General features: G+C 34.9%; 1 protein-coding gene across 1 annotated transcript; it reads left to right on the top strand.

Moving 5' to 3' along the window:
* The first annotated feature begins 4,664 nt into the window (after positions 1 to 4,664).
* Positions 4,665 to 17,039, top strand: LOC114463954 (caM kinase-like vesicle-associated protein). The gene is made up of 11 exons (XM_028447862.1): positions 4,665 to 4,854; positions 9,763 to 9,903; positions 9,981 to 10,112; positions 11,972 to 12,046; positions 12,257 to 12,395; positions 12,483 to 12,603; positions 12,712 to 12,787; positions 12,878 to 13,011; positions 13,125 to 13,203; positions 13,295 to 13,382; positions 15,272 to 17,039. Exons 2-11 carry the CDS (start codon positions 9,809 to 9,811, stop codon positions 15,566 to 15,568), a joined length of 1,236 nt encoding a protein of 411 aa, XP_028303663.1. The 5' UTR covers positions 4,665 to 4,854; positions 9,763 to 9,808; the 3' UTR covers positions 15,569 to 17,039.
* Positions 17,040 to 17,211: the final 172 nt, after the last annotated feature.

The following is a 17,211-nucleotide window of genomic DNA, read 5'->3' as shown; positions in this document are numbered from 1 at the left end:
ATTCACAGACTTACAAATGTTGGATTAAGTAGATGCAGCCATGGTAACACGGGGATGAGCATTGAGTTTTTCTGAGCAGCCCAGTGAGGTACTGCCTGCGAGCTTTGTGACGCAGATACCTCTTTTACGTATTATGTGATGGACTGGAGAGTCCTGCTGTAGAAAAATACAACTGATATAATAGCCGTGTGATGTAAACTTCATGATGTATAATTTGTGACAAATATTATGTCTTTGTTTTTAGAAGGTAGGAGGAGCTTCACTGACTTGACTTGCATGGTAACAATTAAACTTCTTTTTGACAATATTTTTTTACACCTCTTTGTGCTGCTCATCAGTGATACAAATGACTTTTACTCAAATTAAACTCTTTAACCTCATAGAAAGAATAAGTGGGTTGGATTTCCAGGGTGAGCTTGGAAGTTTGCATCTTCTCATTGTGGATGTGTTGGGTAACTGGGTACGCCGGTTTCCGAATAAGCATGGAATGTTTTTCAATATGAATTTAATATGAAATATCAATTAGAGGTGTCTCAATCCGATATCGGTCCGATATTAGCCTGAATGAATTTTTTTTTTTTTTTTCCCAATTTTATTTATTTTATTAAATTGTAGAATACCGTAGATATTATTATGTTGAAGGTTAAAATTCATGTAATCAACGGTTAATAATAAATGGGTCAGTTTTTGTCATATCTACTGTTGCTGACTATTGTTCTCTGTGTGAGTAACGTCACTTAATCAAGTGTTTTCTAACATTCCACATTTTTTTTTTATTAAAAAAAAAAAGTATGATAATGCTGATATCGGATCAATATCGGTATCGGCCGATACGCAAGGCTGCAATATCAATATCATCTCGGAAATTAAAAATCCCTAATATCAATGAATTCTTTTAGTTGTTCCTATAGGTCACATGAAGCATATAAGAAAATAATTCTGTTGCCAATCTTACTTTGAAATTACATTTTATTATATATACGCTTCTTATGATAAATGTCATGATATAATTGTAATTATTGCTGTGTGAATATATGGTAATATAATTTCATTATTCATTGTTGAGCAGCTTTATACCTGTCGGGCAGGGGTGTCATACTCATTTTACTTATGGGGCCAACATACAACTAGTTTAATCTCAAGTGAGTCAAAGCAGAAAAACAGATTTTTAAGGGGTAAAAGAGCATTTTCAACATTTTCTGTGCTCACTTTTGCTTATAAAAATGTCCACAATTGACTTGGAATATTTGAGGTGTAAAACATGAAGTCACAGATATTAGTAACTTCAGGATCTCGTACTTCAGAAGTCCTAGAATTTGTGTCAAAATGTTATTGTAATTTGAGATGTATTAGCAGAATTTATGTAAAAAAAAAAAAAAGAGTTCTGGGAAACAATTTGCATTTCATAGTGACAGAAATCTGGAATTTGTTCATGAGCGGAGAGAAATTGAGTTAATTTTGACAGCACATTTTCATTTAGGTCTAGTCAAAATGTAGTCCTCCGAACTATTTCAGTTATAGTTTGGTTTTAGTCAACTAAATTACATTAATATTTTATATACAGCATTAGAGTTTTTTTTTTTTTTTTTTAAAAAAAGATTCAATTGCTATTTGTCAACCTGATATGGGACGGTACTAAAGTTTGTAAATACACAAAGACAGATTTGATGGTAAGACCACATGGCTTCTGATTGGATTTCATCCCATGTAATGCAGTTAAGAAAAATATCCATATATTTTTACATAGTTTTCATAAACATATTTTTTGCTAAATGTCATAGTCTCATAAATATATCGTCATATTATAGTGATATTGACTGTGTAAAGCAAATTCTGACATTTTTTCTAGACACATTAAAAAGGTCATAAATGTATTCCTTAAAACATGTACAAAGCCATTCAACCATTTATAATTTCATTGTGGAGATAAGCTTCACAAACTTTCAAATTTCTGTGTTCAGGATTTAATGGGCAGGTCAGAAATTACATAACGGTGGCATCATTAACATAAACCCAACCCTGCTGCTGAACCCTGCTGTACACCAAACAATCCAAAAATAAACCACATATTCAGACTCGGTAATAAAACGCGTCCGCTGGTGCCACATTTTCCACATTTTTTGTTTTTTGCCTCTAGCGGGCGTAGTTCTGACTCTACTGGAAGAATGCACATATTCGGACTGCTGACACCGTTTCTGGCCCGACATTTTGGGACTTTTCCTAAGTTTTTTGGTCTTTCACACTGCTTTCTCCCATAGGGTGAGGGTTAACACATTGAGGCGGTGGCCTTCCCACGCGTGGGCGTGGTTCCAGCGCTTCTAAATGACACGCCCCCAGCATTTAAGAGCAGAGAACTTGTTGTTCCACCTAAAGCAATTTATTTCATCTTTCAAATTTGGCTCAGTGGTCAATGATACATGTTTCTGTGGTGTGACAAATTCACAACACACATTTATTTCTGCTTTACACGGACTTTAAACAAATGTAGCTCACTAAAAATATGATGAAAATCCGTTGTCAAAAAAATGAACACTGCTCTATGAGTATATTGGGGAGTGACATGGCTTCTGGAGCTAAACTTTATGGTAATTCAAATGATGGTTCAAGTTTGGCAGTACTGTGACTAGTAACCTTATGAAAGGAGCTCCTTATTTGGAAAGCCGATTGAGCAGATATTAGATATATTTCATATCAAAGCTCAGTTTCCTGTACTAGTGAGGTCTTTGACTGCACTAGTTTACTAGTAGAACACTGAAACATGTACTAGTAAACTAGTAGAGAGGACATGTTAACTAGTAAGGTGCTAAATATCCACTAGTTAACTAGTAACATGTATTTTGTGTTTACTAGTTAACTAGTTAGAGCCAAGAAGTCCACTAGTTAAACTAGTTTGACTATTTTTAACCTTACTAGTTAACTAGTTAGGATATTAGTCATACTAGTCAACTAGTGAGACTTAGATGTTTTACTAGTAGACTAGTTAGATCTAAAATGTCACTAGTAACACTTGTTGCACAAAATGATAATGAGAGGTGGGGAATAAGTGAAGATTGAGGCTTCCAATAGGCTCTCAAAATAAGAATCAAAAATAACATCAAATCAGGACCCAGGATTTTGTTATAACCCCACCCACCTCATTTACATATTGCACACTAGTCAGCAAGTTGGTTCAAAGGATTTAAACAAGTAAACCAGTTGATATCTGTCTTCATCTTACTAGTTAACTAGTAAGACATAAATGATTACTAGTTAAACTCATAATGTTAACTAGTTATACTAGTGAAGAATTGTGTTAGTGTTCTTGGTAACTTGTAAGAGAAACTGTGTTACCTAGTCACAGTAGTTGGAGTATTTCAAACCATACTAGTTAACTAGTGAGGCTCAGAAATGTTTACTACTTAACTAGTAAATGCTCAAATGTTAACTAGTCACACTAGTGAGAACAGTTTTTACTTTACTAGTTTACTAGTAACACCCTACAGTTTACAAGTAAACTAGTAGCGCCTCAATGTCCACTAGTTAAACTAGCAGGAGTGTTTTTGGCCTCAGTAGTAAACTAGTATAATACTATGTGGCACTAGTAAACTAGTTGATAAATAACAGACAAATATATAATATGGCCATTACATTTTTAAATAAGGTAATATTATTATGAAATACGTTTTATTATTCTTAAACATACAGACCAAAGTCATTCTGCTGAAAAACGACATTATGAAATAAAAAGGCGTTTGTGAAAAACGACATTATGAAATAAAAAGGCCATTGTGAAAAACAACATTATGAAATAAAAAGGCCATTGTGAAAAACGACATTATGAAATAAAAAGGCCATTGTGAGAAACGACATTATGAATAAAAAGGCGTTTGTGAAAAACGACATTATGAAATAAAAAGGCCATTGTGAAAAACGACGTTATGAAATAAAAAGGCGTTTGTGAAAAACGACATTATGAAATAAAAAGGCCATTGTGAAAAACAACATTATGAAATAAAAAGGCCATTATGAAAAACGACATTATGAAATAAAAAGGCCATTGTGAAAAACAACATTATGAAATAAAAAGGCCATTATGAAAAACGACATTATGAAATAAAAAGGCCATTGTGAAAAACAACATTATGAAATAAAAAGGCCATTGTGAAAAACGACATTATGAAATAAAAAGGCCATTGTGAGAAACGACATTATGAAATAAAAAGGCGTTTGTGAAAAACGACATTATGAAATAAAAAGGCGTTTATTTATTAACAATTTAATGGCCATATTATATATGTGTCTGTTATTTATCAAAATGTTATTTATTTCATAATGTTGTTTTTATTTATTTATTTATTTATTTATTTATGACTCTTTTGGACCTCCATATTTCTCAACCTCTTGTCTGTTATTTATGTTTTTTAGCAGCATTAGGCCTCCCTTTAGGAAAGACAAAACAAACGTGAAAATAGAGCCTTTCTACCAAAACCCTGCTTTCTGTAACTCTTCATATTTCAGTGGCTGAGGTCAATGCACTTTTCCCCCAGTCTTCCTAAACCACAGCACAGCGTTTTTTGATGCAGTTTTACCTGCGTAATCCAACGCAGTGATGGTACAACTGCAAACACACGCACACGGTCGCGCGCGCGCGCACTCCCCCCTCCCCTCTTGCATCACCGCCAACCAGCACGCGCTCCTGTAGCCTCATGCCCTCGTGAACGTCGGACTTGCTGAGCGTCTTCATCTCCTGAAAACACGCTGTCCGTGAGTGACACCCGTGTACACGCGCAGGGAAAAGTCAAAGTGCAACAAGAAGAAGACATCCCAGTAACAGGACAGTGTTTAGTCACTGGTTTCCAGTTTGTTTCATTGACGGTGAGTGAGCGTTTTTTTTTTGTATTTCTGTGCTGTGAATTCACTGTTGCCACTGCCTACATAGTCTGTAGCAACTTATGAAGTGTTCAGGAATCAATGTTTGACGGGTTAGATACAGTGTTTGTCAAAGTTATTCTTTTGAACACAATTGTTGTTGGCGCATTGTTAAAGTACATTACATTTTAAAAGTGTCTGATTTACTAGAAACTAATGACATCCTTTTATTTATGTCTCATGTGTTTATGTTTATGATCCTCATTATGAAGGCTGCTACTTCCCCTGATAATTATAATTTGTAGTTTGTTTTTTTTTGTACTTCATCATCAGTGCATTTAGATGTGCTGTAACTGCTCTGTGTGTAATATTCACGTGAGTCCTCCTCATGCACAGACTGCAGCACTTCACATTCCAACAGTCTCCCAGTGTCCCTGCCTCCTGTCAGCATTTGTCATCGTTTCACACGCAGGCTGCCTGTTCCTGTTCCCGTGATTGCAATGAATCCACCATTTACTTTTGGCAACTTCATCAATCTTCACTTCATCACTGCACCAGAATGACAGAATGAGTGGAGAATGTGGTGTTTGTCTTGTGCATATATGTATTTAATGATTTTTTTTTTTTTAATGCCAACAGATTATTATTATTATTATTTTTTCCTTCCAAATAACTTGTGCACAACTTATAACAACACTTTTTATATTGCTATAATGCTCGTGTGAATCCTGAACAAAAGTTTGTTAATTGGACCCAAAATGCTAAATGCAATTTGAATAAGATGCCGCTGTGTTTAGAGGCGATAAAGCTTCATGTGAATTAACAACCTATACAAAAAAACACCCTTTTGTTTCATATTCTGCCTTAATGAAAGGGTGAAATGCAATCTATATAAAAGCACATTTTAATCAAGCATCGAGCTTTGTTTATAAGACAGGCTTTACGTTGAATTAAAGGAGCTACTTGTGCCATGGTACAGTATATATTCCACTGGGCATTCAACCACAGTTAATTAAGTTAAAGTAGTTGTCATAACTGGGGCACATGCAATTACGTCATCATATTACATGGTCCAAAGCATTGCTGTGGTGTATTTTTGTATTTGTTTATTACATTTGATGGATTGTTGTTTGCGAACCTGAAGAAAAAACAAACAAAACATTTTTTTATTGGTTATAGTTTCCGTCATAAGTGATGACGTTTTGTCGACACTAATGTTGCTGAGGATGCAGAGAGCCGTTCTGCACAGACGGCAGCACTATGATGCACACTGTAGCACTTGGAAACCATGGCAACTAAACAACATCAGAAGAAACTGGCGAGATGAGCCAGCAATGCCTGGGAGAAGAGATGAATGGTCGGCTTGATGCTCAGCAGCAGCAAGAGCAGTTGTCGTCATCAAGGAACCTCTCAGGGAGAATACATAGAGTGTGTGTTCACTCTCATATCATGCAGTTGGATTCAAAGCAAAGAAAAATGGGTTTTAACTTCTTAAAAAAAAAAAAAAAAAGTAGGTCTAGTTTTAATGGTGTAGGATTTGGCTGAAACATCATCACTACCATCTGCCTCCTTCCACCAAACAGCTCTGTGAAGCTTAGTGGTGGCCAAATCCATGGCTCTGGTCAGCTGCCACAGTCTCACATGGTGTCGGTCAACTGTCCAAATCCAAAATAGCATCACAAGATCTCGAAAGACAAAAAAAAAAAATCCATTTTGTAACTTCAAAGGGCAAAAACCTAATTATTTACACTTTTGTTCTGGTGTTTTGACATATTGAGTCATTAACCACCATTAGAATTATGACGTGTAAGAAAAGTTTGGACTTAAGTTGAGGTGGGATTATTACACAAGTTATTAAAAAAAAAAAAAAAAAAAAACAGAAAACTGCTGATTTTCCTTTGTCTGTAAAACCAGTGAAAGTAGTTATCTCAAGAAATGTACCTTTAGCATGAAAGGTCATTTTAAAGTACAATATAATGTAGGGCTGGGTGATTTTGCCTTAAAAAAAAAAATCTGATTTGTTACAGAAAAATTTGAGTTTCGATTTGATTTTTTTTCCCAATATCCATCAGATATATTGTCAAAAGTGCAACTTTATTGCTATGATTGTCTTTAAGAGTCAAAATGTATTGAACAATCCCAAAATAAAAAGTAAACAAGCCTCTGTCATTCAACAATTTCAAGCTTTAGCCCAGGTTTGAGGGAAAGTGCAACAGCAACTTCACAGTAGCTTAAATTTTCTGATTAAAAAATCAGATAACTACATATTTTATAACATATAACATTACAATTAAAAACATTATAAACTCTTCCCTTAGCATCTCAGCATAGTGCGAATAAAAAAAATCAAACATGCCCACATATAGCTACTCAAAGGGCAAACACAAAAAGGGGGCTGGCTCACATTGCACTACAGTAACCCACAAGGGTGGTACTCAAAAAAGTAAAAAATAAAAATAAAAAAACAAACTTAATTTAAATAAAAATTAAAAAAAAAAAATCCTTTTTTTTTTTAAAAAAAACTCAAATTTGCAAAATAAAAATTTGATAAATCGATTAAATCGATTTTTTGCCCAGTTCTAATACAGTGTTTAAAATACTAGGAGGATGTATACAAGCTTGCATCTAATCTTAACTTACAACTCTGTGTAATTTAAAAATAATAACAGAAAAAGTTCAAATACAACATAAATCTTTTTAGGAAATGGTTTATCATTACAACAGTTCTTTTACAACTAAATACATTTGTGGGATTATATTTAGGCCTACGATGATATCCCATACATCTTGAGGGATTTTAAAAATGTGATTGTACTGGTAACAATATGATTTAGAAAATTGAGAGGACATAATAGGATGTTTTTGCAGAGCAGCCTGTTTAACATCAATAACATCCTCTGGGGCATGACTAAAGTTATCTGCAGCCTAAAGTGGATATCTAGAGAACCCATCAGCTAATAATTTAACTTATATGTTATTTAAACATTATTATTCTATTTAAAGTTCTTGTTTACACTGACTGAAGGGCTTTTTGCACCTTGTTTGTACTTGTTGCAATGAAAAATAAAGTTATATTCTCTTCTATTCTTAATTATTCTTAATTACAATTATCTTATTTTAGGAAATCAATAGAGATGTTATACATTTACTAGTCAACAGACCTGGTTTTAAGAAATACATATGAAATATTTTTGATAAATTCCTGTTTATATTAACAGACCTGCTCTTTACATGACACCAAATTCTGGTTTTCCTCCAACTTTGTTTGCACATTGTTTAATGCCGAATATACACTCACTAATGAAATATGCGTGTTTTTTCCCCTGTCACTCTAATAAGCTCTACTTTCACTCAGCTCGACCTGTGGCAATCTGTTCTTTACTCGTGTATATCTAATAAAAACCAGCCAAGTGTAAAATATATTATCTAGAATGGACCTGAAGAATAATTAGTAAGTAATAAAAGCCTCTTGATCCCTTAGGCTGCTCCAAAGAAAACACCAACTGCACTCAGTGTAGCATTTACAAGAGTACCAGGTGGCCTGCATGCTTTTCTTTATTGTTTTTTTTTTTTTTTTGGTGTAACTCGTGACTCATGCTAAAAACTTGCATAACATACCTCTGTTCACACATACACGTAATTGAAATGTTGAAATAACAGTAATTCAGAAGATCTACAAATACAGTGACATCATATTAAAAGCTCAGATTGCAGTTTGAGTGTTTCAGAGTAAGTGGGTCAGCATTTAAATTTGCATTCAGCTTTGCATCTGTTTACCTTTGTATTTTTTACAATTGTTTACTTTATGTTTGAAATACCATGCAAGGCATATTCATCTAAAATGATAAAAACCTATGATTTCACCTTTATTTTAAGGTGTTTTAATACAGCATATAGCCAACTAAGAGCTTATTTCTGCATTCAGCTTTTATTTTTTATTTTTTACCATCAACCATTGAAGCAGTGATCACCAGTTAAAATGGTCACCTATTCAATTTGAACACATGCTTAGGCAATGCTGATGTAGCCATACAGGCTTACTGATATTCTGGTAGTTCCAACATCATGTGATCCCTAAAAAAACATTTCAAGTTACAATGTTTAACTAAATATGTGTATCTTTTATTTCTTTGAATCCCTTTGTAGCAAAGGAAGTCAAAGATGATTGAAATTGTATCATTTTAATTAATTTTGTTAAGCACACATACTGAAACTAGGGCAAAACGTCTTACCCATTCAAATTGATTTAATTAAATAAAAAGGTGTTGAGGTAATGTCTTGCATTACAAACTCTAAAAGAACACTGTGTTCTCCATTAATAGACAACCCCTTATTAAGCATTTCAAACCATCCAAATAATAAATCTCTTGGGCTAAATGATGCATCAATATAGCGTCTGCTGTATCCATTGTAATAAAAAATAATAATAATAATTACATAAAACAGCTTGTTTACTAGTAAAATAAATGGGGGATTAATCACTTCTATATATTGTTAACATTAAAAATGCATGTTTTTGTCCATCCTATGGGGCAAAGAGGGATCATGAATGTAATTTCCTCTTACTGTAATAGTAGTGAACAGACAAATGCATGAAGCAGCTGCAGTACATGATAAACTAGCTGTGGGAGGAAAAAGGCTTACTTAAGTTCACTGAGGAGATTTACTCTTTTTCATATAGTTTTTCCTCTTATGGGGATTTGAAATAATTTGCTCCCACAAGCTCAATTACACTGGCTGATCCTTGGAAGAATATAGTGTGTGCAATGATTTACTGTATTCATTGTGTGTGAACTGCAGCTCTCCAAGCACTTTTATTGATATAATGTTTACTGATTGAGATTTTTAAGCATAATGTCCCTATGAAACTCTTAGTGGAGAATAATTCTATCTTATGATTCCATTTGTTCTCAGGTTGTTGTGAGAGGTTATTTCCTGGCTTGGCCACGAGCTGCCTGCCATGCCATTTGGTTGTCTGACACTCGGAGAGAAGAAGGATTACAATAGTCCCTCGGAAGTGACGGACAAATATGACCTTGGACAGATTGTTAAATCGTGAGTATTTTGATTTGATATTGCAAATGTTGAACACATTTTGAAAACATTTTTTTTTTTTTTTTTTTTGTCCACAGGGAGGAGTTTTGTGAGATATTTCGGGCAAAAGACAGGAACACAATGAAAATGTACACATGTAAAAAGTTCCACAAAAAGGATGGAAGAAAAGTGAGGAAAGCTGCAAAGAATGAGATCATGATTCTTAACATGTAAGTATTTCCACAACACTAAAATATCACAACTATAATTAATTATGTAAAGAAGGTTAAAAGCTAAAATATTGTGCAAAGCTTTTAACTGTTAACAAATGAAAAAGGTGAACACTAAAGCAACCATTTAACAGGCTGATAATGAAAGAGGATTACAAGATGAGAATAAACTGCCCGAGCATCCAGATTTTCTCACAAAGGCTACTAATACTACTACTACTAATAATAATAATGATAATATTTAATACATTTTATTTGTAATGCAATTCACATGAAAAAAAAAATCTCTATTTGCTCCAGGTAAAAAAATAAATAATGATAATAAAAATTAGAGGTGTCCTGATCGGATATCGGATATCGATCCGATATTTGCCTCAAAACGAATATCGGATTCAAATTTCCGGATTTTCAGGTTTTTATTTATTTATTTATTCAATTGTAGAATACTGTAGATATTATATTGAAGGTTAAAATGTATTTAACCAATTGGTTAATAATAATTGGGTCAGTTGCTGAGTATTGTTCTCTGAGTAACATCACTTGATCAAACCTTTTCTAACATTCCACATGACAAAATAAGTAATTATTATTTTTTTTATTAAAGAAAAAAGAGAAAAAAGATTAAATACATTTTTTTTTAAAAAGTATGTATGATTCATGCTGATATCGGATCAGTATTGGTAACGGCCAATACACAAGGCTGCAATATCAGTATCAAGAAGCAATATATATACATATATATTATATATATATATATATAATATATATATATATATTATATATATTATATATATATACAGGTATATTAAAAAGAAAAGAAAATATTTACCATTAGAAAAATCACAATACGTTACAGTTTTACGTATTTTTAACTGACTCAGAAATCTATCAAAAATGTATTAAAAGTTATTTATATCCGCTTCCACATTTACATGTGTAGGTGGTAAAACAGAATACAAACATTTTCATTACTATACTTTTCTTTTATAAAAATTACAGTTTTCCTGTTTCTTCTATTGGAGATCAAATTTGGCTGTAGACCTAAAATTAGTCTGACCCCAATGCCGTCTTGGAAATTTAGCATGATTGGAGCTAGCAAAATGTCCTCTAAGCTCCACCCTCTCCCATATGTTCTTTCCAAAGCCACGCCCCCACAAGCTTGAATGCACATCTGACATAAAAATAACAAATTCTCCCCCAAAGCAAACCAAATGGTTACCTGTCCATCAGAAAAAAGAAACAATCTCTGCTCACTTTTTAGACATGATGTGCACGTGGGGGTGGGGGGGGGGGGGGGATCAAGGACATCTGATTTGTTGTTTTCATTCAGACCAAATGGCACGGATTGGTCAGTGTTTTTACAGGATTGGAGCTGCTACAGATGTCTGACTTATTTTTTTTTCATTTTTTAGATACATTATTTATTGACTGCTTTAAGGATGGCAAGGCAGGGCAAATGTATTTGTATAGCGCATTTTATACAATCAGCAGTAGAAACATTCAATAAACAATAACATTATTTCAAATCTCCCTCTCAGTCATACGCAGTAGAGAAAAAGAGAGCATTTAGGATGGAAGGACGATTTCACCCTATTTCACCCAGAATAACAAAAAGTGTTTCTGAACAGGATTGCAGACAGCACCCGTATGTTGGAGGGTAGCAATGCGCTGGCATGATTTTGAAAAAGCAAATATCAAAAAAAATGATCTCTGATGTAACTGACGATTTTCCCTTTATTGCAAGAAATGTATATACTGCTGCTCTGTGCTACTTTAGCGCTATGAATACTCCTTTTATCACATTTTTCACATTGTCGTTGCTGTTTCTCCACTTCTCTTGTTCTCTTTGTTATTTAAAGGGTTAAGCATCATAACGTCCTTCAGCTAGTCGATGCTTTTGAAACCAAGAAGGAATACTTCATTTTCCTGGAGCTGTGAGTACAAATGAGGCATAGCAGATTGGTGTGCAGACTAATGCACACTTTACATCCTCACATCCTAAGATTAATTTCTTTCTTTGTATATATATATATATATATATATATATATATATATGTAGATAATTTTAATCATTTTATTCCCACTTATGATTTATATCTATGCAATTAAGTGAATTATCTAAATGTTTTCTTGTCTTGTTTCAGGGCCACAGGCAGAGAAGTCTTTGACTGGATCTTGGATCAGGGTTATTATTCAGAGAGGGACACCAGTAACGTTATGAGGCAGGTGCTGGAAGCTGTGGCTTACCTGCACTCTCAGAAAATCGTCCACAGAAATCTGAAGGCTAGTTACAATGCTGACACCTAGTGAAATACTGCAGCGTCTCTCTCTCCTTCAGGCATGATAATTACAATCACTCGCCTTTCACAGTTGGAGAACTTGGTGTATTTCAACCGTTTGAAGCACTCCAAAATCGTCATCAGTGACTTCCAGCTGGCAAAACTGGAGAATGGACTCATTAAAGATCCATGTGGAACTCCTGAATATCTTGGTGGGTATGGTGGTATTTTTTTTATTAATGATAAAAAAAGTCAATTTATTTAAAACAATTTCATTTAATCAGAAAACAGAACAAAATATGTGTGTGTCTTTTTTGTAGCTCCTGAAGTGGTTGCAAGGCAGAGATATGGTCGACCTGTGGACTGCTGGGCCATTGGTGTCATTATGTACATACTGTGAGTCCTTACAGCATGATATAAATTCAAATGTGTATTAAACTGATGTAAAATACATTTCTAGAATATAATCTTGTTCTTACGCTTCAGTTTGTCTGGAAATCCTCCTTTCTACAACGATGGTGATGAGAATGACTCAGATCAAGATAAAAACCTCTTCCTCAAGATTCTGTCCGGAGACTATGAATTTGATTCTCCATACTGGGATGATATTTCTGATTCCGGTAATAGATTATAGCTTTTTCTGATGAGCACTTTATTTGAAAAATATGAGTGTGTGATGTTTCAAAAGCCTAAAGTATTAGATTTCTGATCTGTATTTTTTATTTGTATGCAGCAAAAACCTTGGTGGCATCATTGATTGAGGTTGACCAAGATCAGCGCTTGACTGCACAGGAAGCCATCGCCCATGAATGGTAGATAGAACATTATGTTACATTCACACCCACTTGTTCTGTTCCTTACTCATGAGGAATCATTTTGGGTTTTTTTTATTCCGTCTGTCAGGATTTCTGGAAACGCAGCCTCGGACAAGAACATCAAGGATGGAGTTTGTGCTCAAATTGAAAAGAACTTTGCCAAAGCCAAGTGGAAGGTGGTGCCTCTCGTACATGTCATCTATGTGTATATTTTGTTACATTATTTAATACATAGATACACATGAAATCTACATATAATTTTTAGTATGTGATTGATAATCATAATCACCCTGGCACCCACAAATTAATATATTACGTTGTAGCATGTGAATTGCTCATATATAAACTACATTTATGTTTTCGACATGATCATATATTTGAACGATGTGACATTTATGTCCTTTGTTGGCGGATTATCGATTACGAACTTTATTATAGGATTTTTAGATTGTGTTTTCAATAAAACCAAGATAATTTGCACAAAAAAACTTGTAAAAAGTTAAAATTGCCGCTCTAAAGTTTGTTTCGATCTCCCGGGTAAACACTCATTTTATTGACATTGTCGGGAAGGTTTTGCACATGGGATTGTGGGATGTGGAGTCCCGTAGATGGATGTATAGAAGTGTTTTTACTTCATTCTTGCCGTAATTTATCGTGTTTCTTTGCTAGGCAATTATGGACAGTAATTTCTTGCTGCATTTCAAGTTCAGGTTTGTTCCTAGTAATCCCCGTGATATCACCTCATTCAATTTTGGCCATATTCGGATATTACCGTGTCAAACCCAAAAATAAACACCTGCTATTTCAAACACCAAAATGTGTTTGGGAAGTCACTTTGCAGTGTCCAACTACGGAACTCATCATCCCATAATGCAATGCGTGTAACCTTTGCGACAAAATCATAACACCAAGTGTTTACAGTGCTGATAAGAGCTGCTTAATTTCGCTGCGCTTTAAATGAACAGACAGGTGACGTGTTTCGATTAGTGTGTGAAAGACACACAAATGGATGCTGACTCATTGTGGAGCTGTGTGCTGTCACATAGTGAGCAGGTTGCTGAGCTGTGTGTGTTACAGCACTGTTACCACATGCTTTACCGCAGAATTAAACTGATACATAGCGTGTCGCGGCACATGAAGCTGCTTGATATGTTTATAGTCAATTCAATTCAATTAATTTGTATTGTGCAAATTACAACAAAGTCATCTCAATGCGTCTCAAAATTTTAAATTCATAATAATAAAGAAAAAACCCAACAAGATCCACATGAACAAGCATTTAGCGACAGTGGGAAGAAACAACTCCCTTTTATCAGGAAGAAATCTCCAGCAGACCCAGGTTCAGAGGTGGCAGCCATCTGCGTCGACTGGTTGGGGTTAGTGGACAGAAGGACCAACAGAACAGGATAGAGAGATAGAACATCAGAGTGTCCCAGACTAGTTGAGCCGTGAACCACAGATCAGGAACTGTCATAATCAGTTTCAGAAAGACGGCTGAGGAGAAGGCACTGACTGCAGAAAAACATGATACAGTATTATCAAGTCAGCCTGCCTTGGCCTTGGGCCTCACTCCCAGTGGCCTAGTCAACACTTATTGTAAAGGTGACAAATCTCTTCCTGGTTATTGGTAAGCTAACAGCAACTCCAAGGTCTGTAAATGCGATCGTTCACAGAAAAGCCCATGTCGGCTCTAGTGGTTAGGTTGTGTTACGATTCAGTCCTGTTTATGATGACTGTAAATCAGAACCAGCTACATCAGAATTTGAATCTCTTCCTGTTTATTGATTTGTATGCAGAACGAGTGACTAGTAAATGAAGCTGGTAGTAAGAAACTGGCCTTGGATTATTATGCATGAGTGCGCTCAGATGTGAATAGTGTCGAGCTGAAATGGGTTCGGGCTGAAAGAGACATCGGCTTCATTTGGGTCAGACGGGTTCAGGCCATGTTCTGTCAGGCAGGGTCGGGTCTCTTTTTTAGGCCCCATTAAAGCACTAGTGTTTCTCGAACAAATTATATTCCATTTTTATCTTTTGTCTTTATCTAACAGTTTACTTCTCTATGCAGAAAGCTGTTCGAGTGACCACCCTCATGAAACGACTTCGAGCATCTGAACCAGGGGATTCTGGAGGGGCGGCGGCCGACCCCAGTGACCCCAGCACTGCTCCTGTTACTGCTCCTGCAGCGGGCAGCAGCGTCGGCTTTGCTGCCTGTATAAAAGCTGGTCTAAGTGAAAAGGCTCAGGACACACAGACTACAGAAGCATCTGCCACTTCTGTTCCCAGTGCAGCCAGACAAGAACAGCAGCAGGCACGGTGCAACGGTGAGGTTCTCGAACTGTTGCCGCAAACAAAAGAAGATTAGACTTCAATCAAACGCAAGAGGATGAGAGCACCGTTGCTAACCCTCAAGCTAATGTGCAGTATAGCCAGTAACCTTGGCACCACTGATACTGTGTCTGTGCTGTCTAACCAGCCCACAGTTTGTAGAAATACCCCCCACCATATCTTCTCTATCCCTATTGTGCTGGTTGGTCTTTGGAAAACTTGTTATTTTGTGTTCAAGTCCCTTTAAGATCGCTATGATGTAGCTCGACTGCTGTTTCTTTCCCCTTTTTCTTGTGGTCTGTAAAGAAATCCTTGTGTAATGTTTATGAATCATCTGGTGTTTATTCATCAATTTGTTGTATATAGATGTTATATTGTGTCACAAAATTCTACTCATTAGCTTTTTAAGACTAGGTTTGTTTCTTGTGACTTAACACTGAAAGACTCACTATTTTGTGAAAGCGCTGACACAAGAATGAAGTTTATTACTTTCACCTTTGTGATAATACGAAAAATACAAGGAATGCCAATGAAGGGAATCATTTTTCCAGGTAAACACAACGATTAGGGGTTAAAAAAAAATGTCAACTAAAGTGCCACTAGTGTCAAATCTGATGCCAAGTGAAACAATGGAATAATAACCTATGACTCGTATGTCGTACAAGCAATTATATTTGACAAAAAAAAAAAAAAAAAATATAAAATACAAATATTTATTAATCTACATTTCAGCATATATTTTTGTAAATCACTGAATTATCTTTAAATATGTGTGAAATATCTACAACATAGTTTATTTGTTAACAATGTACTTATTTTTAATTAGTCACGTAAGTAAAAGCTAACAGCACTGTTGACTTTAAATTAAGTCACAGATATTGTGAAACTAATAACTTATTATTTATTATGTAATTAAGTTCTTGGAAGGCAAAATTAGATCTTGTTAGGTTTCGGTCTGAGGTTCTATGTCTAAAGCCTAAAGTCTAACAGATACAAATGATTCAGGTTGTAAAATATTAACTATAAAGTAGTTCAGTGCAGCATATTTTTTTAGAACACTTTTAAGGCAGCAAGGCAACGTATTTTAAGTTAAAGTGCCTTATTATTTGTTGCAATTGTTTACCACATTGTTTTTGCGGGATCACATCTTTTCGTGTACTAATGTTGTTGAATTGTGATAGCTGTTTTTGTTGCTCTTCTGTGTGAAGACTTAGGCTACTGTAATGATACCTGTGTTCCGTCCACTCTCACACTACATTAAAGCAGCAGAAAACTAGTTTTCAAGCATTTCTCGTGTGAAGTATTAGTTATTATGTTGTACCTTGTAATGAGTAGAATTAGATTTATAAGTTAGACCTTTGTACTTTATGACAGGTATATCTGCATTCTTTGTGCATATGTGTATTTTTCTAATTTATGTGTGTATTCAGCAACAACAGCTGAGCCAACAAGTTGCTACAGATGCTCGTGAACGAATAAAACAAGCAATAATAAATTGCTTAAACTAAGGCAGTTGTCAAAGTGGTTTTTCAACGTGTGCACAAATGTCATAGGATGACCCAGAAACCAACATTCATGTAAACTTTATTAATCAAAAAATTAAATAATAAAGTATACAACATTAGGCTGCATCTTGAATGATAAAGCAATGGATAGATGGCTTAATTTCAGACTCGGGGT

Source organism: Gouania willdenowi, chromosome 5 (genome assembly GCF_900634775.1).
Source record: "Gouania willdenowi chromosome 5, fGouWil2.1, whole genome shotgun sequence".
NCBI classification, from domain to species: Eukaryota; Metazoa; Chordata; class Actinopteri; order Blenniiformes; family Gobiesocidae; genus Gouania; species Gouania willdenowi.
Note: the sequence above shows the minus strand (reverse complement) of the source record. Positions and strands in the feature narration are given on the sequence as shown.